This window comes from Chiroxiphia lanceolata, chromosome 8 (genome assembly GCF_009829145.1).
Source record: "Chiroxiphia lanceolata isolate bChiLan1 chromosome 8, bChiLan1.pri, whole genome shotgun sequence".
NCBI lineage: Eukaryota > Metazoa > Chordata > Aves > Passeriformes > Pipridae > Chiroxiphia > Chiroxiphia lanceolata.
The window spans coordinates 20395212-20417774 of record NC_045644.1 but is presented as its reverse complement, the minus strand read 5'-3'; the positions used below and the strand labels follow the sequence as shown (position 1 = coordinate 20417774).

Sequence of the window (22563 nt, the reverse complement as noted above, 5' to 3'; positions counted from 1 at the left end):
CAGATGCTTGTCCAGGGCCCAAATGTTCCTTCTCAGGGCTAAACACTCCTTTCTTTCCTGGAGCTGGTTCATCATCTTACCCCCATACTTCTCCTCTGGCCAACATCCTGGAGCCCAGCAGCACAGACCACAGCACATTCCCTGGCTGCAAAGCACTGTGTCACTGCAGGAATCCTGATATCCTCTCCACCTTGACACCATCAACTAAACTCACTCAGCACCACATGGCTGCCACCAACCAGGAGCAAATTCTCCCCTGGATGTGAAGCAGCCGTAAGGCACTAGCTCTGCAAAACTAGGACTGGGAGCTGACCTCCAGCTCCTGGCTGCCAGCAGCAATGCATCTGCATGGTGGAACTCTTCCCACACTGTACCTGCATGGTGGGATCCTTCCTGCACCAACAATCTGTCCCCGGGAGCTGGAGAGGAGAGACTCCCTGGAAACAGGCTGGGACCAGTAGCCATTGGTTTCAGCTGGGGGTGCTCAGCTGAGCTCCTGGGCTGTCCAGATCCTGCCTGACACATTTCCAGGTGAGACACCTGCTGTAGGAAACGCAAGACCTTCAACCGCAGTCCAAATGCCTCTTGCTCCCCAGATGAGGCTGGTTTCATCCTGCACCATGAAGGGACATGGCAAGGAGCCTGATGCAAGTCCACAAGAGACACATGCATAGGGCAGAGCAGCACTCTGCTCTCAGTTCCCAAAGCCCCACATGCAGGGCTAGATGCCCAATGCCTCCGCCAAGCGAACCCAGCCTGCCTAATGTTGCTGCTAAGAATGTACCAGACCGGATCTTTGGCTGAGCTAAATAAACGCAGCTCCCTCCATCGGTCTCAGTGGAGCGACTTTGATTTATGACAGCCAAGATCTGGGCTGGTTCATTCCTCGCAGAATTGAAGTTAGGGCTGGGAGGACACTTGAAGGTCAGCCAGGCCAGCCTCTAACCATAGGCGGGGCTGGTGCTGCTTTCTGGCAGCTGTTGAGTCCAACATGGTCCTCAAATCACCCAGCCAGAGCAGTACCCACCAGCGTTACTGCTGACAGATCCAGGTAGGACTGAACTTTGGGCAGCTGTGCCCCTCCTCAGTCCTGTTTCTCTGCAGACTTCCAGAACCTCCCCTGCAGCACTAGCCTTCTCTGGAGCTGTCTACCTGTCCTCCATCACCCCATCCCACCAGCTCCTCTTGTGAGGGGCACAACCACTCCTGCAGAGGACAAGGACTGACACTGCAATCCCACCAAACAATTTCTGGAGCCAGCTGAGAGCCTTAAAATCCAGTTACTCACCTGCTAGGTGGAGGGTTGTCTTCTCTTTCAGAGACACAGATGCGTGGGGTCAGCGCAGGAAAACCTGGGTCTCTAATTAAAGCCACCCTGTGTAGCCCCCCCGCTACCAAAAACCCAGCCACCCATGACACAGACTCTTGGGCCAAGCCCAGCCTAGGGGCTCTGAGTCAGATCTGAAAACTTAAATTAACACCTGACACATGGGGCTGCATCCCACAGGTATGTGCTGTTGCTCGTGCCTCTGCAGGCAGACTGCCATTCCCTGAGATCCACTGTCCCCATCCTCTATGCCATGGAGGGCTAATGCGTCCTATGTCCTGGCTCCTGCTGGCCTTCATGGCTCAACATGGAAATGCATGGGGGAAACCCCCCCAGGCTTGTGCTTCATTTCTTGCTGTGCCAATGCTTGTGGTGAGACCTCTTCATCCTGTTCTCTAGCCTTATTCCTCTACTGTGTTCCCACTCCAGCCCATCCCACACCTTCCTTCCCCTATCTCCATGCTTTCCTCATTGCCCTCCTTTCTCTGCTCAGCTCTCACCCTCAACCTCAAGCATCACACGCTGAATCCACCCCACGGGGCCCCAAACTGGGCACAGCCCTTCTGGGCACCATCTCACCAGTTTGCCCAGTGCCACCTGGGAGCCCAGGCCAGATGATAGACCTGCGCTGGACCCGGGAGGGGCACCGGCTCCCCGACCGCTGCAGTAACAAAAGAGACCTTATAAAGAACAGCAGCGGAGCTGTCTGGCAAGCCCCGCGCTCCAGCACTCGCCAGCGGCCGCGGTCTGGCAGGGACGCAGCTCTGAGTGGCGGCGCATCCTCCGCCCGGGGCAGCCCCAGCCCCGCGGGCTCCCCGCTGCTCCCACGCAGCCGCAGCTCCAGGGATGAGCTCTCCCTCTAGCGAGGCTCCGGGCGTGCTGCCCCTCGCCGTGCTGCCTGGCCCTTTTCCCCAGGCGGTTTGCAGCCCCGTCTTCGATGCTGCCTCTCCTGCCTGCCCTTCCTCCTGTCCCACAGCAGGCGTGCCCCGATGAGGTCCCGGCATAGCCTGCCCCGCTCGGGGGGCGTGTCACGTCCCCTCCCTCCGCGGGCTCCAGGGGAGTGGGATGGAAGTTGGGCAGCTGGATTTCAGGGGGCTTACACTCCCAGAGAGATGCAGTTTGCCCATTTACATCCCTTCGGGGCTGATGCCCCAGAGCCTGCATTGCTTTGCCTGCGGGCCAGCAGCCCCGGTTGCCCGTGTACAGGACTGGGCAAGCCAGGTGATCTTCTGGGCACCTGCCTGCACCTGGCAGCTTGGCCAAGTCTTGCAATTTGGACCTGCAGTTGCAGAAGTCTGGCTGCCACCGCAGAAGCGACTCCCTGCAGTCTCCAGGGCTGTCCCAGCTCCTGCCCCGACGTCTCGCCACCACTGCATCTGTCCCTGGCCAGCCTCGCCTGTCCAGAGGGACCCCCCCAGCCCTGGGGGGCTATGCCTCCACACATGCTCTGTGGGTCAATGTCATAGCCACAGGAACAGACTGCTTTAACTGCAGCCCTCTGCTCAGCCAGAGCAGGGGACATGCACACCTTCACCTCCTGCCCAAATGGGGTGATAAACAACTCGCAGAGCCTCTGCCCCATGCTGGGGTGTGCCCACCACTGCGGGGTGCCCCGGGGGGGAGGGGGGGAGGGTGTTCAGCCACTGCTTTCTCCCTTTCAATCTAGCCTGCTGCAGTAGGTGCATGCATCCCAGCACCCAGGGAGGCGTCTCTGGGTCTGCACTTAGACACACTTTCTGCATACAAGGTCAAGATAAAAGCGTGGTCTCAGACTATCGTGTGCCGAGGGACACCAGAGCCTTGGTATGAGCAACAAGGCTGTGTGAACCAAGGCCATGGGCTGCAGGGGACACCACACTTCCCCAGCAATGCAGGGGCATCACCGACTTGGCCATCCCTGACACCAAGAGAGGCAAAAAGTCACAGGATGCAGAGCCATCTCCAGCCCAGACCCCAATCCCAAGCATCGCAACAATGAACACCAAAGATTTTGGGGGGCACAAGGACAACTGCAGGTCAGCACAGGCCCAGACCCACTGGTGTTCATCACCAGTCACCACATCACTCATACCGAAACCCTGCAGCCTGAAGTCACCTCTGCCAACCCTGAGACTGACAGACAGTGTAAAGCACAGTCTCCACCGCAGAGTCCCCCTGCCCAAGGTCCCATCTGCACTGGCGGCAGCCAGTCTATACTGCTTGTGACTCTGCAGTGACCCTGGGCAGTGGCTAACACCTTGCTCTGTGCCAGCATTACAAAGGCTGCAGAGGTTCCTTAGTTTTCCTCAGCAATTTCCATTAACTACCCCTTAGTGGGAGCATTACAAGGATACCCTCTGCTCGAGAAGATCAGCCTTGCCAGGCATCAGGATCTGCTGGTTCCAGCTCATGAGAACCTTTGAGCAATCAGCACAGACACTTCTTCCTCAAACTAAGTGGGAAACTTCAGCTTTGTGGTCGGCTCCACTCAGTCTAGAAAGTTGATGGCACCAGTGATGTGGAAGAGGAAACTTCTTGGACTTCTCCCTTGCCAGAAAGCCCTATGTCCTGAGTACTGACTCTGCAGATGATGGGCTGTCTCAGACCCTGGTGCCACATGCCTTCTCAGCCTAGTTCCTGTTCCCAGTTCCAATCTCCACTCCTTTCCACTGCACAAGATGGCAAATCCCAACCACACCTGCCTCTCTCTCCATTGCCTATGGGGACTATGAGGGGAGGCTCACTCCACACCAGGGAGCAGAGAGCTGGGCTGCTCCTTGCTGGGCTCTGTTCTCCCACATCTCATTTTTCATCATCTTTCCTGCAGCCTCTACTGGAGCCAGGGCACTGGCTCACCTGCTGCAGGGCAGCATGGTGGGTCTGAACATCACCTGTAGCCTAGGAGATTGGTAAGAAACAGGGCCTGAACTGGACAAAATTAAGAGCTATGCAGGGACCTACTGATAACCAAGGGAATTGTTTCTAAATGGGGAAAGATAGTTGCCTGGGACTCTGCATGCATGTGTAACAGAAGTGAGCTTATGGTACACTGGGAAGACCAAGCCTTGGAGTCCCCAGTCCAGGGAGCACAGTGGAAGCCGCAGCTGGGTTTCCCCTACGTTCCCCTGCCACCAAAGGTAGTCCTATTGGAAGAGGAGAAGACAAGAGGCTCAGCAAAGGTGGGCTCAGAAAAGATATAGGGCAGCTTGGGGGACATACAATACCCCTCCACAGCCTGTGCCCAGTGCTGCTCTGAAGCCTGAGCCAGGAGGGAAGCACAGTGCTGCAGAGTCCTCAGCACTGTCAGCATGCTCTGTGCTCCACTGACTATAAACCAGTGAGGAATAACCTCTGTTAAGCCACCTCATTGTCATCCCTGCTGCTAGCTGTGTTTGCGTTTGTCTTTGCACCCTCACATCTCCCTGTGCCCCTGTGGCGCTGTTGCTGTGGTACAGTGGCATCCCATGGACAGTAAGTCAGATACTGTCCTCTCAGTTTCTCCAGGGTGCTTTGTTTCAGTCCCTTGCCTTGACAGAGGAATAGGAAGCAATTCTTCCTGCAGAGAGCACTGACCACAGCTGGATAAGGCCACCCTTTCTGCCTTGTATCTCCCAGACATGACCGGTTTTACAGCACAAACCCACCTTACAAGGATGGCACAGACTGTGACCAAGAGTCACATCAGTTTGGTGGTGAAAAGACCAAAGCCTAAGCCTAGAAAGTAGATGAGGGATTCAGGATGCTCTGGCATTGCACAAAAGGTCACTGAGCAGAGAGACCTTGCAGGGAGGCAATGAAAACAGGAAGGTCAGCACTGGCATGAATGAGACACCAGGTACTCCAATAGCCACCAACTCTGCAGCTAAACCACTGGACTGGATCTGACATCCAAGCCAGACCTGTCCACACCCCAGATGAGTGTGGAAAAGACGCAGCCTATCAAACTGCCACATCACAAGTGTTTCAGCAGAAGACCTTGCTGGAAGAGGGAGGAGTGCAGGAAGGTGTCTCAGCCTGGACATGGACTTAGATAGGGACAGGTTGGAAGTAGTGGGGCTGAGCTCCCCCAGCCCACTCCACCAGAGATCTCCCCAGGCAAGGGGCAGCCATCCTGAGCCCAGGTGCACACAGGCTTGGAGCAATGTACAGGGAGTCTCTGGTGGGCTGTGCTCATCTCTGCCCTTCATATCCCAAAATAAACAAGGCTGAGGAGGTTCAGGAGGTCAGGACAATAGCTCAAGAAACAAGAGGCTGCTATTCAGATGGCAAGGGATACAGCCCCCAGTAGGGAAAGGCTGTCAAATTTCTACTGGTAGTTAAATTCTGACTGGCCTCTCCCTAGAGCCACCATGGATGCTGGACTGTCCTGCAATGGAAACCACCACAGGACTGAAGTCCTGGGACTCCCCGCTTGCTTGGCTGGAGGAAACCTTAGAGCCCTCTTGCACCTAAAAAGCTGGCAAAAATGAAAAAAGAGTTGTGTTCCCATCAACATGCCTACCACAATACCATGGTGATCACTGGCTTGATCAGCCACTGCCCAGAAAATCCAGCACACACAGTCCTGACACTTCCCCAACAACACAAGTCAGACTCTGGCTGCAAAACAGACCTCAGCATTAGGCTCTACATCAAGCCATAGTGGTCCAGCTGGACAGCAAGCAATTTTGGCCACTCACCTTGTGTTGGAGGCCAAGGGAGTACCAAAGCTGTCCACTGAGTGGCAAGGGCTGTGCCGAGCACCCTTCCGTCTTCTGCCCCGCTCCTCCTCCCTCTCTGTCCAGGGGGCATCTGTGGCTGAACTGGTCCCAGAGTCTGGCTCCAAATGAGCCAGAGGAGCAAAGTTCTCCTCAATGAGCTTGGCGCTGTCTCGGATTTGTCCCTGTATTTCTGGGGTGAGAGTTGGGAGGTCAAAAGTGAAAAAGGTCCCATGGGTGCGGGCCGGGGAGGAAAGGATGTCAATGGAGTCCAGGCTGGTGTAAGATGTGCCTTTGGCTCGATGGGACTCCATGATGGTCTCAAAATGCTTGCTGAAAGAGTCCATGCCATCCTTGGAGAGGCTGTGCCCTAGTAGGAAGGGCACTGGAGACTTGAGCATACCCTGTGTGTCTCGATCCATGATCCTAGAGGGAAAGAAAATGAGAAGAATGGTCATTGAGGAGCAAGGGATCAAGGCCCTGAAACAAAAGCCCACATGCTGCTCCAAAAGGAAACTGAGGAGGGCAGAAATCTCTTCTGAACATCTGTAGACCACCAAGGAAATGCCTCACCTGCCCAAGACATCATGGGAAGAGGGACTGGGCTGGCCTCCCTCCAGCCATATGCTTCTCCTTTAATGAGCCACAGATTTTTGTTCCTATAGTGGCTCATCCTCATAAGAAGCTTATGAGATGGCTACTGCTCCCAATCACTTGGCTTGAGCTTAGATCCAATAAAGGGCTCAAGCACCAGAAGCAGGATGTGGTTCAGCTCCATTTCCAACCAAATGTGGAAGTGGGTGAATTTTTCATGAGTCTTCAGAGCTTCCACCACCCAGAAGGCTCCTCCTGAAGCTGCTCAGCACAGTATGACACCTTCTTCCATGAACACTGCACACTGAGTCACTGAGCACCTTGCTCAGAGCATGACCAATACCCATCTGCAAGGTCTGCTGCTGGTTCCAGAAGATGTCTTGGACCCATCATAAGGTGATGTTAAGTCCCAGGAGACATCTGGGACTGAGCACAAAGCGATACTGAGCCCCAGGTTTCCCTAGGCAGTACAGAGAGAGCCTCACACCCATTTCTGGGCTTGGGGATCTGAATTGTCCCATGTCCTAGATGCCAGGCTTGGTCTTGGCTCATCATCTTGTCAGCCCCACAGAAAGGCCAAGCCTGTCTCCAATGCTGGTCTGGGTCCAGCCCAACACAGAAGTTTCTAAACCCTGGAGCCCTGAATGTTTTGTCCTGTAAATGAGGTGAAGTGTAGCCTACCCACCCATCTGAGCACGTGACAGCAGGGACATTTCCAACCCAGGGAACATCAATGCTTCAGCTGTACAAGCACAAACACAGCCCTAAAAGCCTACTTTACTCATAAGCCGCTATCATTATATTAAAGCAGAGGAAAAGCACTTGTTATGCCACTCTCTCCTCTGATTAAAGGAGAGGAACTGCTCCAGTCTGTCATAACATTTGTTATGAACACACAGCTTCGTACAGAGGGTTCAGAAGATGTGTTGCTATTACACACACCAAATGATTTTCATTCATTAGCCTTCACATGCTGCTCAAAAATCTCACCCTGATTACTTCAGCAGGCCAAGAGCTGGCAGCTTGACTCCCCCAGAGTGCCAGCTGGCTTCAAGAGAAGTGCAGCAAAGCCAGACACAGGTAAGCAAGGCAGGGTGCAGGCTGATCTTGCCCATCCACCAGCATTTCCCCAGCTGTGCAGCACCACCTGATGCTCTTACCATTCCTGTAGAAGCCCCAGGAGCAGCCACCTCTGGGACGGCTTTCTGGTAGGACAAGGCAGAAGAGACCTCTTTAACATCTGCAGATGTGTTTTACGGATGTGAATGTGCATTCACCATCCCCCACACCCAGCTGCATGCTATTAAACCAAGCTAATGCTGCTGACTGTTTTGCACCTCAAATCCATAAAGAGGGTGACTGGGCTGTGCCAGGGAAGACAATGCCAGCAGACGGAAGGAATCTTGTTCCCAGGAGAGGGAGCTGGACTCATTCTTGTGTTCAAGTATATTGCCATCAAGCCAAAAAAAACTACAGCTGGTTTTGTCCACACCATCCAAGCTCTGGAAGCAATCTTTCCACCTCAAAATATCAAGCACAAAGCCATTCAGCTCCAGAAGGATCTAGTCACAGCAGCATATGCGCAATGCTTCCTGCTCAGACCTGGATGCTTCATCAGCCCCTGTTGTTCTGCCCAGCCCCCCCACACTCTGCTCTGGTCCCCCAGGAAGGGCCAATGCACTGACACCAAGCCAGACAAACACAGCTGGGAGGAGCAGAGGAAAGAAGGAGATTAAGAAGCTGTAATTGAGCATCTGTGCAAGGGTGACGGGCAGCGGGAAATCAAATAGGTTTCCAGCCGTGAGCTGGTGTGGGAGGAGCAGTGAGCCTTCCTTAGAAGAGGGCCAGGCAGATACAGAGGGGAAGTGAATGCTGGGAGTTGATGGTTCTACTGCATTGCATGTAAGTGCCAAAGCCAGCAGCACTTCAGGCAAAGGTTTGCATATAGGGACCACGGGGATCTGAGCAACCGGGTTTCTCCAGTTGCATCTGATGGCTGATGGAGGGGAAGAGGCTCATTCTGCCCTCCCTGTCTGGTGCTGCAGAGCTGTGCTGTCCCTGGTGAGGGGAAGAAGAGGGGAAAATCTCTCCTCTGGCCCTCAGTGTTTTTCACTCTCTGCCAAATGCTCCTATGACCCTCCAGACTGCTGACTGCCCCCACCATGCTCCACTCCTCCAGCCTGCACAGGCACAGCAGGCGCTGTGTGGGGATCTTCGCTCAGTTCAGAGAAGGTAAAACCGTACAGCACCATCGAGCAGCTCCTCGTTTTATTCCTCTCTGAGAAAAGCTCACATACAGACCAGCCCCAGTAGCTCCCTGCACTCCCCAAAGGCTCCTTTGCAATTCTCCAGCATGGCAGCAGCCTGCTCTTAGGGCTCAGTGTCCTAACTCTGACCCATGCTCAGGCACAGGTAGTGACCACAGGCACTGCAGTCTCCTCCTGACTGTCCACGCTCCCCTGCCACATCCACGCCATCACACTGTCTTCAGTCCTTCCCCAAGAGTTGCAGGTGTCTCTCCTGCTCATTGCCAGGTGCCTGCCAGCATCACCCCAAGCATCCCCCCTCCAGACCAAGCCCATGGGATGCAGGAGCATCACCCCGATCAATGGCTCCATGGCGAGTTTGGACTGAGTCAGAGGCTCAGTCTCAGCAAAACACAGCAGAGTGGCTACTGAGGCAGGTTAAGCATCTGCTTCAACGGTTGATGAAATTGAGGCCATAACCATCTTTTTAATCTCCAACAAGGCTTGCCCTGTAGCTATTTTTTTGCCACTAAGCAGTGAGCACAAAAGCTCTGGAAAGGCTCCCCAAGCAGCAGATCTAAGGGCTTTCCTGGGCAAAGCTGCTCTACTTGCAGGGAGAAAAAGCATCACTGCCTCCCATCAGCCCTCTGTGCTCTCAGGAGACCAGGGCACCCCGTAGCAAGGCCTCTTCTCTCTTATCAGCCCAAGGCACCCACAATGCAGGCCAAGCCAGGCTCTTCCTACAGCTTAGCCAGCACATCTGCTGATGCTCAGGGAGGAAGGGAATTGAGCCTGCTCTCACTGACAGGTCTTGGCTCTCAGGGACTAGTGGGAATAAAGACAGTAAAGGCTTAGACTAGTCATTAGAGTCAGTAGATCTGACTTTAAATACATTCAGAGAGCAGATTTGCTGGAAGAAGACACCATTTTTTACATTGCTTTTCATGCCTTGTTTGATTTGGTGTTGGATTATTTTTGCTATTAGCATGCTCTTTTAGTTTGGGAGGGTAAACCACCAAAGAAGACTCTGACCTTTGGCCAGAATACTAAGTACAACAAGGTAGTACCAAGCCAAAGTTCCCCTTGCAGAGGGTGCTAAATACTTAGAGCTAGATAGTCAAATAGATGTACATATCTACTGAAAATCAGCATCCAAAAGTGCTTCAATAATTTTGTAAGGTTGGCCCTTCCCAGCTACCAAGACAGGCTTGAGGTTCAGCAGCTCCTGCAGCAGCAGAACGGTGCCAGGTCCAGGGAGTCGGGGGGGCTCCTTCATTGCCCCAGCTTCACTGCTCCTGTGAGCAAGCAAAGCAGAAAGCTTGAAGTAGAAAACATCAATACTAGTGACTGGTAAACAGGGATGAGGACTGCAGCTGCAGAGCTCAAAACAGTGTGTAAGCAAAAATCCAGGGCTGTGATGCAGGGACTGAACAAGCTCGCAATTTGAGCCTCATAATTTTCAAGACACTGCTCGCAGGGTCTGCACCTACCAGGGGAATATTCAGTGGACTGCAAAGCAAAAGCACCCCACTGGTCTACAAAGAAGCCGAGCAAAATGAACGTGACATCACTATTTATACATTGGTAATTATACCAGGAGCATCATCTTTTAGGAGCAACAATGCATTTAAGGACACATCCAAGCATTCAGCATTGCCTGGGGAGCTACAGTAGGGTGCCTCAGAGGACAAAAAGCAGGTCTAGGCTTAGAGCTCATACAACTTGTAGTAGCATAGTACATATCTGGAAAAAAAATACCACTATGCAAGATAATTGTTGCAGCAACATGAAGAACTTGCTTGCAGTGGTAATAACTTTACGTCTTACTCAAAATGCCATTTGGAAAAAAGAAGTACATTACCGGTGGCTTGTTTTCAGCTTTTCTCTAGAACTCAAATGTTTTGAGAACAGGGTAGGTGGCAGGAAGTGATGTATCTGTCCCCTCCAACAGAGATGCAAAGGCTGGACAAACTGACAGGAACCCAGTTCCCCTTGGGATGTACACCTTCTCTCCTTATCAGCCAAGCACCTTCATTTTTTTCTTCCCAGTGCAGCAGCACCACTGAGGGGTATATTTTCATTTTTTTTTCCTCCTGCCAATATCAAAACCTCCCTTTTCCTTTTTTTCCACCTATATGCCCCCCATCTACCTTTTGCACAGCTGGGTGAGTGCATCCTGTCACACAGCATCCCAGGCATCACCCTGGTTTTGTCCTTCCCAGATGAAACCTCTCCCGACTCCCATGGAGCAATTGCTGATGATTCTGAGACTCCTCACCTCACTCAAGACTCTTTGACAATACATGCCAGGAGATTACCTTGGCTGCCACTGCCTGCACAGGCATCTACTACTCTCAGCCAGGGCCTTTCCCCTCCAGGTGTCTGTCCCACACAGTGCTCTGGAGCAGGCATCCACCCGATGATGTCCGTCATTTCTCATGGTCAAACCACCACTCCAGAGAAAACTCCATGGGCAGTCTCGTGCCACCAGGCCAAAGGGCCATGTCTCATAGGTCCTGATTGCCCATGCCTGGTAGTGGGCAGACAGCAGCTCGGAGCACACTTGCTGCCCAGGGGCAGGCAACTGAACGATAACCTTGGTATTGCCCACTCCATCAGCCTCCCAGCACAGGGTGTTTTGCCACACATGTGAAAAATCATACAAAAGGCAAGAAAAGGCTTTTTGCATCCAAATGTATCCCCTACTCTTTCCCAAACATGGCAAATACCTGCTGAGGTCAAGCAAATGGGACCGCTCCCACCACTGAAGCACAGTCATATGTGGAGGGTAGGATAGTACGGCAGCACCTGCCAGTCCAGAGCAGCTGCAGGACACGACCTGTGCTCGGGTACCCTGAGACCATCACCCCAGCACCTGGCAGCACCAGGGCAGGATGTAATTAACCTCAGGACTCATGGTGGGAAGTCTTGACTCAGCCAGGCAACCTGAGCTGCAAGGGCTCCCCAAGGGGTGAGCCTAGTGCGCAGGGCTGGATCACCTGTGCTGCCTTACTCTTTCCATAGGTCAGTGAGGGCCCCCTCCCAGTCCCAGTCCCTGTGGTGAAATCCAGGAATCCCATCTCACACACAAACACAGCTTGCATGGAGCTAATGGGATTTTTGTGTCAGATACTTTTTGGCAGAGCCCATTTTGCCATGCAGGATATAATAAGGAGGGTAAGAGGAACTTTTTGCCCTCATGCGCAGAGCCTCACCTTTCCATGTTCTCCTTCTTCATTGCTGCAAACACCTCATTGTCCTCGTCCACGTCCCTGTCCCGCAGCCCATCCTTCAAGCAGCCAGTGCCTGAGGTGGGGGGCTCCTCTGGTGTGCTGTTTCTTCTGCCTGGAGTGCCCCCAAAGCTTGGGTTGCTCTCACTGTCCTTCTGGCTCTCAATTGCTGAATCCACTTCTTCCTTCTCAGCCAGGATATCATCGATGTTGGTTTCACGATAGCACCTCAGTGGAACAGTGTCCAAGTCTGTCTCAGAGTACTTCACTGTCCTCCTTATAATCCCAGTCTCACAGGAGCCAGGCTTCTGGCTGCCCAGAGGAGACACTTCTATCTCCACTTCCACGTGGCTCAGGCTGTGCTCAGGTATTGACACTGGTGGCTTAGCAGGCAGTGGGGAGACAGGCTTCTGGGGGGACTCAGCCAAGGATGTGGAGTCAGGGGCAGAAGAGCCTGCAAGGAAGGTCCAAGCACTCAGAGCGACGGGGAGCTGCACTGGAGAGCTCTGAGGAGCCACTCCTGCAGCATCACACAGACATACACACGAAGAACTCATGTGTCATTCATGATACATGTCATAGAATCATTAAGATTGGAAAAGACCTCCAAGATCATCGAGTCCAACCTTTGATCATCCTGCCAACATCAAAACCTCCCAACTTTTTCAGCGTGTCAACTAAATCACAGCATTAAGTGCCATGTCCAATCATTTCTTGAACACCTCTAGGGATGGTGACTCCACTATATGATGTGCACTGGGGAACAGTAACAGGGAGGCAGAAGAAAAAAAGAGTGTGAGAGGCAGAGACAGGCTGCTGTCAGGGCTAGTGCATCCACAGCCAGCCTTGAGCCCCCATCTGAACCCAAAAGCCCTTCTGCAGAGGCAGCCATGGGCTCTGTGTCATCTCCTTTGCATGGCCACAGGGGACTCTGCAGGGAGGTTGGTGTGTGCAGGATTTGGCCCCAGAAGGACACAGACTGGGGGAGACTTGGCTTTCTGGTGGGTGCTGAAAAACCCCGAGGGACGGGCAGCCCCAGGGAGAGTCCTGGCAGCAATACAGACTTGCAAAGGAGGGGTGGGTGCAGCCAAGGGCATCCCCCTCCAACTTCTTACCTGTCTTTGGGGCATCTGAGGAGCCATAGAAGAATTCCCACTTGGCCTTAGCAATGCGCTGGGCATGGGCCGAGCTCTGCCGGGGGTACAGCCAAGCGTTGCCCTGCAGAGGGAAGAGCGATGAGTAGACAATGGATCCCCAGGGCAGAGCCCCACACCCGCTGTGGGGTACCCCAGTACCTACTTGGGAACGGGGCTCTGGCTTCAGGGGACTTCTGGAGAATGTAGGGAACTCCTCTGGCAGCCCATTGGTGAGTGATCGGCAGAGGCAGCTGGTGTTGATGGCACAGAACTCCTTCCCACAGGGACGTGTCCCCCCTGGGGTCCTGTCCCCGGCCAGGAGCGGGTCAGATGCAGAAGCCTCCAGCTTCAGTGTGTGCAGGAGCCGCTCCTGGGGCAAGGTCTGGGGTTGGGAGGATCCCATGTCCCCAGTGAGCTCCAGGCTGCGGCTGAGGCTGTAGGGGCCATTCTCCCAGCGGACATGGGGCGTTGTCGGGCTCCCCAGGGTCCGCACACTGGCCTTCTCAATGAAGCGGAAGGTGACAACAGAGCTGTGTCCCTCCGGGGTTGTTGCCACTGGTGGGCTGCGTCTGCCCAGGGAGGCGATGGCTGGGCCAGGCCGGCCCCGCCGTGGGGTGCAGGGGGCAGTCAGTCTCCCTGTGCCCGGGCAGCTCCCATTGCCAAAGGGTGCCGCCTCAGCTGGCCTGCGGGCCAAGGAGCCGGTGCTGCTGTACAGGCCGAGGGGGCAGCGGCGGGTATCAGGTGCCAGGCCCTTGCGCAGCAGGTGGAGGCGGCCGGCGTTGAGGTTGGGGGTGAGGCAGGGCGGGGGGCTGTGCCGCCCAGCCTCGAGGCTCCCCCCCACCAGCCAGGGCCGTCGGCTCACCCTGTGGGCAAATGGCGGGGGTGAGGCAGCACAGCCCTCCTCGGGGTGGAAGCGGACAGGTCCCCCCGCTTGGGCCATCCTGCTGGAAGAGGGCACAGAGGTGTCAGGTCTGGAGCCCAGCAGGGTGGCACAGACACAGCAAGGCAGGTTCCCGGCACCCCTGAGATGTCTGAGTTGAGAGGCGATGCATCCTCAGGCAGCCCTGAAACAAGGACGAGGAGAGATGGTTAGGGAAGGGAAGGCACAAGAAAGAGTCTGTGGCCATAGGGAGGACAAGCCAAAGTGGCCCTGTCCTTGTGGCAGGAGCAAGAGATGCTCCAGGTGACACAGCCCCTGGCAAATCCCCTCCTGCTGCAAGAAGCAGGCAAGGTTCATTGAGGGCATCACACCAGCACCACCGCAGGGACACTGGCAGTCCCTTGCTTGGCCCCAAGCACCCAGAGTGTGTGCTTTCTCCCCAGGGTGCCAGGATGCTCAGACACTTACCCCACAGACCAGCACCCCAGACACAGTGAGAGAGCACACTATAAAATGGGTTTCATTTATTCTGCTTTAGGCTGAATATATTTACTACCCACAGCCTATAGCCTACTAAAATCACTTCAATAAGGGGGAAAAAAATTATATACTGGATCACTGAGACATCCTCCAATTACACTTGCTCAATGAGTTTAACATGAGCGGCAAGGGCAAGGAGCCTCTCTCTTTGGAGGTCAGTCTGGGTTTAAACTGTGTCACACCAGCACATGCCGCAGCCACTACTGGTGGCGCAGACAGAGCTGTCAACACCAGTAGATCCAAAAAGCAGTGGTTACAGACAATCCCAGCCTGGGGGAACAAGGCATGCCTGCCCTGCATACAGCTCACTTGCCTGCCTGTCTCTGCCCAGAGACCATTTACCCAGAGGTGGGGTCAGACACCCCACAGCAATGGGTGGGTGTCTGCAGGGGAAGGCAGGACCCGACGCCCCCATCAGCCCCACTGCTATTTTTCTTTTTCCCAGTGGAACTAAAACTTGTACTTATCCTTCCCTGAGTTTCTTCGAATTCTTAATGTGCAAAGAAAATTCTGCTTGGCTGCATTTGGCTTCTGACAGATGCCAAGATACTAAGTCCTTCACTCTCACCATTTGAAAGTGAGAAACCAAATGCCAGCTGCAAACAGGAAAACACGATTTCTTCTCCCTGTTACCGAGTGCAAACCAGACAGGATTAAATTCCTAAAGGACATGGGGCTCGATTTTTCACAGTGTTTAGGCTCCAAAGATGTAGAGACATAACTCTTAATAAAATAGCCCAAATCACACCTGTGGGACAGGCGCCCATCTATCTGCACTATCACATTGCTAAAAAATCTGTCTCCTGCTGAGCAGCAGCAATCTTTTACTTCACTCACTGCAAAAATATACTCTCGTGTTTAATTTATCAGTTACTGTTTTTAAAATCTTTTTCTCCTGTTATGGTTGTGTTCACATTCAAGGTTGCTGAAGTTAACTGATAAATAATAAAGATGCAGGGTTTATATATTTCAAATGAAATTCCACTTTTTATCTCAATGCAGACTGACACACATGCCAAGGAAAAAACTTATCACTTGGAATAGTTTGCATTCACTGTAGCATAACAAATCTACAAAAAACAGCCTATCTCGATGCATGTGAGTTATTACTAGAATAAACAGGATAAGCAGAGTGTCGTTCTGGTTATTAAAGAACTATCAAATTCAGAGTAAAGGCCATGCCTGCCTTTGACCCACCAAAGCTAGATGGCTACACCATCCAGTGGAGTGAGCTTTTCTTTAATAATGAAAGGTAAAAGGCACAAATGCAACTGTGATGAAAAACCAGTGATGGAGCTAAGGCTTCCTGCTTGCTGATTTCAGTTGTGCATTGAATGGATGCTCTTTAAATCACTGTGATGAAGGGGTTGGGCTGTAAAGCACCAGTGGGCTGGAGGGAGCCTTGCTGGTCCCGCTGCCTAAAGGCAGGAGAAGTCCTGCAAATGAAAGCTCACAGGTTGTCTGCCTGGACAACCCTGGGCATGCATTCAAAGAGGAAAACTTGGGAGCTGTAGTGTGATAGCTGGGAGCTGCACATCAGTGGGGGATTTAATTTGTTCAATAAAACATCTCAAAAGAAACTTGTTCCTCCTGGCTGTCCCTTCTTAGCGGCCAAAGGGATGTCCAGGGATGCCTCTCGGCCCTTGCTTTGAGCCACACTCGGTGCAACAGGGGATGGCTGGCCCCCATGCAGGCGTTTGCCTGGCGGAGTGATGCGGTGGGAAGGCAGCAGCCAGCAGGAACTGCTTACGCTGCGGGGGAAGAGCACACCTACGCCACGGGAGTGTGGGGACAACGCGCAGGAGCTGGAGGAGGATGAGAGAGAAATGGGCAAAGAACGGGACAGAGATGGGACGGAAGCAAGAGCAGGGCTGGGGACTGAATTCACACGACGGGCCGTAGTTGGCGAAACCAGGCTGTGGCTGCCGAGCCACCTGACGGGGCTAGGGCGGGATGGCCGCCGGGAGATGACTCTACCCTCTCGGGGGACACGGAGCAGTTTCGGGGGATGCAGTGGTGACCAAAACGGGGTGCCTGGCGGTCCGAGGGCTGTAGGGTAAACAGGGGACCCCTTCGTGATGGGGTGTTTAGGCAGGGGATGTGCCCCCCCTTTGAGCTAAGGTTGAGCATGCTCTTCATTCCCCGACACCCCCCGCCCGGCCTCCCTTGCCCGGCACCTCCCGTCTCGGCAGGATCAGCCCTGAGTGGATGTGACATCCATCCGGATAAGGAGGGAGCCCCCCCGGCCAGGGGAGCCTGCGGAGCCTCCCGCTTGCTCGCTCCCCCCGCGGAGCCGCCGGCCGCGCTCTCCCTGCCTGGGGAGCGTCCCCGCACCCGTCCCGCCGCACCGGCACACCGGGGCCGCTCCGCGACAGCGGCGGGGGGGTCTCGGCCCCGCCCCGTGCCGCCGGTGCCACCGCAGCCCCGAGCCGCTGCCCGCCGGTCACCGCTGCCAGAGGGACGCAGAGCCGCCCCGGTCCCCGCAACAACTGCTGCAACTTTCCCCGCTCCCCCGACGCCCCGCTCCGGCCTCCGGTCCCCTCCGCGCCCCGCCCCGCTCCGCTCCCCGCGTCTCACCGGCAGTGCCGCCGCCGCATGCTGCGCGCCGCTGCTCCGCGCTGCCGCCGGCCCGGCCCGGCCCGGCCCGGCCCGTCGGGCACCGTGCGGTGCGGTACAGCACAGCACAGCACGGTCCGGTCCGATACGGTGCCACCGGCCGCAGCACGCCGCTCCCCGCCGCGCTAATCCCGGCCCGCGGCTGTCACTCCGCCCCGCTGACAGCCCCTACAGCCAATGGGAAGGCCCCGCCTGGCGCCGCGCCCCGCCCGGCGCGGTGGCACCGGCACACGAGGAGCCACCGCCGAATCCACGCCGCCGCCGGGTGCAGGTCCCTTGTGCGGCAGGGTGGGTCCACCCCCTCCGTGTAGCATCCTCCACATCCCGGGTCCCGGTGTGCACACCCCCCTGTGCCGGTGTGAACCTCGTGCGCTGGCGGTGCGACCCCCTATGCCGCCGTGTGTCTTCCAGTGTCCTCGTGTGCACATCTGCGCTCATCGGTGTGCATATCGCCATGCAAGGCATGTCCCTGCTCAGCAGCGTGCAAGTTACTATGGGGCCGCTGGCACGTGTCCTCATGCGTGAGTATGCACAGCCCTGTGTGTTGTGCCCTGTGCTAAAGGGTACAGGCTGCCATGTGCTCCACCACTGCTTGGGAACCACAAGGATGAGAAGATATAGGCTGCCATGGGGCCTAGGCCACTGGCCAACATCCCCAGGCTGCTGGTCCTTGCCTTAGAGTATGGGCTCTGTGCCAGGGATTTATCTCTGCAAAGGTCATCACCTTAAGCACACCACAGCCATATGTGCCAAGGTGTTTCAAGACACCAGGGACTTGACATCACAGTGTCACGGCACCCCCAAGATGGTAAAAGCCACACCGATCTCAGGAAACCACTCCTAGCTACAAGGGGGGAAAAACACCCATCACTTGTATCCTGCCTAGGTGTGTGGGCTCTGCTGGCACCAGCAGCATGTGCAAGTAGAGCTCATACAGGACAGCTGGGTACCAAGGTGAGAGGTGCTGTGGCTGGGCTCCAGGCCACTGTGCTGCCAGTGTGCTGTCTCTGTGTATGGCAGTGCTGGGACTGGCATCCAGCACTTGTGCTCACACAGGTTGCCAGATCGATTTGCTATTAAACAACAATTTATTACCCAGCCCAGCAATCATTATTAAATGTGCATGAGAGAAGAAGCCCAAGAGAGCCGGGGCTTCACGTGTACATAATGCCTGCAAGAGGAATTTGGGAAGAGCTGCCTCTCCTTGCTGCTTTCCCCACCTGCATCCAGCCCAGCTCCATGCCCACCTGCGCCCACTGTCACCCAGAAAGTGTGTCTCCTTCTCCCCTTCCAGGCATGGGAACATGGGGAGAAGTCATCAGGCTGGGCAGGCTCTCCTCATATTTAATGCATCAAAGCGCTGCCATTTTCTCCTTCTCCAGACTTATGCCTGCGCAGGGCCCCTCTCCTCCACACTGAGGACCGTGGGTCTCAGAGCTGCCTCACACACAGCCGGCTTTCCTGGCAGACTCCAAGAAGCTGGGCTAATTAGGGGCTTCACTGCTGTGGGATCAACGACCTGATTCCTTCAGCAGCTTCTTGATGGCAGGAGGGCGGGGAGAGGGAAGGCTTTTCTCTAAGCCACAGCTAGAGTGACAAATTTAACCAAGTGGAAGAGCTCAGAGCTTTCCCAGTGTGTCCATACCAGGACAAGGCATGTCTGTGCCTTCTCAGCACCTGCAGGCAGCCCTGCTGAGAGCTGCAGAAGGTAAGAGAGAGGTCCTTTCCTACCATCCGGAGTGGAGATCCAGACCATCCACAGAAAATACATTTCTGTCCAAAACATCCATTTACCCTGCAGTAGCAGTAGCTGTTGCTCTCCCTACCACATCCTGCTCACCTTCCCACAGCCTTATAACTCCTGAAAGATGTGCCCACATATGTGGGTCTGGCCAGCAATGCCATAAGCCCTGCTTGGAGCAGGATTTAGCCTTGGCTCTCCTGATCCCTCCTTGCTGTGAATATCTCCCCAGATGGTTCAGGACAGGAAAGAGCAGAGAACCCCTCTGGCAGATAACAGAAGGGGACAAGAAGTCTCCCTCACTCTACCCCACAACCCCAGTCCACTGGGCTTAGCTAGAGAGCCAGGAGTGCAGTGCGCTAGGAATCCTCTTTACTGTCACTTGGGTACTTCATCACCTCCAGTCCTTGCCTGCAGGTACCACATCCTTCCTGCATTAGAGTCCACTCAGCTCCATGTCATCCTTTTCAGCCTCCTGGGCTCTGCAACAGACAGCTTCCAAGAGTTTTCTAACTATTGCAATACTGGCTTGTCTTTGTAAGCCTGCAACTCAGTTTTCACCCCCAAAGGCCAGAAAGGTGTGGGTGTCATCAGTGATTAACTTCTGGCTTGGAAGAGATCAACCTGAGATGTCATAGTGTCCCAGCAACTGTACAGATCTAGATAAAATTCGGGTGAAGAGGGCGTAGATGAGCTCTTTCCTGCGGTTGGCTCCAGGAGGGGCTGATGCCTGCAAGAGACATCTGCTTCAGATCAGTTTCCAGAAAGGTGCCTCTCCTGCAGCTGCAGCTCGAGTTCCACTGGGGGTAAACATCCCAGTGCACCCCAGGGCTGCTCCTCTGAGCCTAGGGGGGCTGTCAGGGCTGTTTCATGAGCAGTTCGTGCTTAAGGCACAAGGGCACAAGGGCATATTCTGCCCCACTGCTGCCAAAGTCAGTGCAGCTGTACTGTAGACTCAGGGCACGCTGTAGCCCAGCAAGTGGGGGCAGTCACTTCATCAGCAGATGGGTTCTCCTCACCAGGCTCACTGGAAGTATCATGGAAATAGCAACTCCAGCCCTGCAGTAGATGAGTCCCAGTGACGGTGAGGGAAGATGAACTCCCCTCATCTCTGCATTGAGGGCTCCAGGGCAACCAATTAGGTTGCATGTGTTCCCTCAGGGCCTAGACTTAACTACATGGCTCTAATTAATGCCTTCTGCCTCTGATGCCAACACCCAACCACTTCCTAGCTGTATATTAAAAAAGCCACTGCAGCATAAGCCAAGTCTTTAATGGGCTGATGCACTTATCTGTTATTCCACCAGACTGGTGGTTAAGGATAAACAGTGAAAAAAGCCTCCCTTGACAGTCTGTTATACAAATGCTGCTTTACAGCTTAGTCAGGGTAAAAAGACAGCACTGGAGATCCTGCCAGCAGCCCCCCCCCACCAAGCCTGGAGCTGGGGAGAGCACAAGTGCACAGTTCTGTGCCTCTTGCAGCTTCCCTGTATGGGGCAGTCATGTGGGACCACAACAGATTTTTCAGGGTGAAAGGCACTCTAGAAGAGGGCAGACTGCAAAATGTCTTACCAGAGAGACGAATCCGTGCAGATTACAGCCTATGTGAGGGATAGCTGCTGCCTGCCCAATCACCAGTGCCCTACTCAGTGTCCCAGCTCGCTACCTGGTGCTCTCCCCCTCGCAGGAGGAGCGCAGACTTGAAAGAGTAGAAGTATAGAAAGATGGTGTCAAAAGCTGTGTGCTGATCCTCAGAGTGGCCTGTAACAAAATATTTCTGTCACGCCCCAGGAGCACCTGCTATTACAGAAATCTCCTTAGACTCTGTCCCAGTGACAGGCAGCACCTGCACAGTGAGTGGGCCTCCTCCTGCACCAGCATTGCTCTGTCAAGATGAAGACAGAAATGACAGCATGATAAAACCTGTCCTGGGGACGTGGGAGGTGGGGCCTCAGCACAACTTGAGCCATAAATAATCTCCCTACACAGCAGTTAGGGGAACAATTGTGTGGGAGTATCACTTGGTAAAAAGATGCTCAGGGAAAGATGGTCTTGAAGGAAAGCAAGAGATTTCTGGGTGGTGAGGTGGGCTCTCCACTAAAGACAGAGATTCCTGGGTGCCAGCAGGTCATTCACCAGACCCACCTCACCATGATGAGTCACTGCATCAAAGAGACAAATTTAGTTTGAAGCAACCCAAATCACACTTCTCTGGTGTAGCCTCCCAGGACACCCTTGTGCTGCAGTACAGATCTCTAGAACTGCTCTCCCGCTAATCTCTGCAGCAGTAAGATGTGATCCCTTCCCCACACCTTCATCCTCAAGATTTAAAAGGGGAAAGGGTGTCAGGGGAAGTAAGAGTAATGAATACAGAGCGTTTTATGCAGAAAAGAGACAATAAGCTCCAGACACATAACCTGACCCAGCACAGGGAGAACATAGCACATACAGAATTGTGTAAAAGGTGTGGAAACCCTAGAAGATCATTATATATAATTACAAGTATATCCAGAAAACTGAGCAAAACCTGCCATCATGGAGATGTGTGGAGATACATGCAAAGGACACATTGAAAGCTTGAGTGCAGTAGATTCATGCTGCAGAACAACCCTGTATTTGTGTGTAGCTTCTCATGCATGTTCCTCTTTCAGCTATGACTTGCAGAACTTGGCCTTTCTTTGCTTCTATTTATTTTTTTTCAGCCCTGGCTGTATACTCAGATTCTTTTCTCAATAAGAGAAGGAGGAAGGTGACATGTACAGGGAAGAGCTGAACAGAACTCATCATGTGTTCTTGTTTCACCAGCTTAAAATTGGCTTCTGGTGGCACTGTGCAATCTCAGCACTCACTGACAGCAGAACTTGCCCTGTGAGCTCAACACCTTCTCCCACGCAACCAAGAAGTCCAGCTGTGGTCTACTCCAGCCTTGAGAGTGATGGAGGCTGTCAGACTTATCCTGCAGCCAGAGAAAAGATGGAGCCAGATCCTTTGAAAGAACCTGGTGAGAGTCCAAGGAAAAAAGAGTGTTGAGGGGCTTTACTGAACTTCTGTGATTCTGCATTCATCTAGCTCTCACATCTTAAAGGAGTGAACACTGCAGAGCTACTGGTATCCTTGACAAGATCTTATCTCTTGTCCCACTTGAGACTAGTAGAAAACTGTAAAGGAAATGCCCCCAAAGTCAAAAGGGCAAGGACAAAGGTGTTTAGCCAGCAAGATGCCAAGCCATCATATGAGGTGATAGATCTTAGGACATCGGAATATTATTGGCTTGGCACTGTACTGATCTCCTAAAAATAAGTTGTGTACCCTTTGACAACACCAGCTTCTGGAGACCCTAGCAGGCTTCAGGAAACCCAACCAACCTCTTATAACACCTCTGACATGGAAATAACTGCATTTTCAATGCAAGGGAAAAGTCAAGGGGCATGTGTTGAGAAGACTCGCCTATGATAGCCAGCAAATCAGGAGCATCTCTGGGAACCAAAGACTGGGATTCCCGACTTGAGATGAGCTCTTCTAAGCACAAGACTCCCCTCCCTTCAGGCCCCAATTTCCTAAATCTCACCTCTGCTTC

The 22563-nt window shown here is 53.9% G+C and overlaps 1 protein-coding gene across 6 annotated transcripts in view; it reads right to left on the bottom strand.

The window, feature by feature from the left end:
• Positions 1 to 22563, bottom strand: part of PSD (pleckstrin and Sec7 domain containing) — a 48765-nt gene that overhangs the window by 22057 nt on the left and 4145 nt on the right. For 4 of the 6 annotated variants that reach the window (XM_032695611.1, XM_032695614.1, XM_032695613.1 and 1 more), the window contains exons 3-6: positions 13373 to 14273; positions 13189 to 13291; positions 12059 to 12527; positions 5986 to 6429 (exon numbers count right to left, since the gene is read on the bottom strand). In XM_032695611.1, coding sequence (XP_032551502.1) covers positions 5986 to 6429; positions 12059 to 12527; positions 13189 to 13291; positions 13373 to 14149 — 1793 coding nt within the window. In that variant the 5' untranslated portion in view covers positions 14150 to 14273. Of the gene's footprint in view, positions 1 to 5985; positions 6430 to 12058; positions 12528 to 13188; positions 13292 to 13372; positions 14274 to 17206; positions 17315 to 22563 lie in introns of those variants that run through there. The other 2 variants (XM_032695612.1, XM_032695616.1) reach the window with 2 other exon arrangements.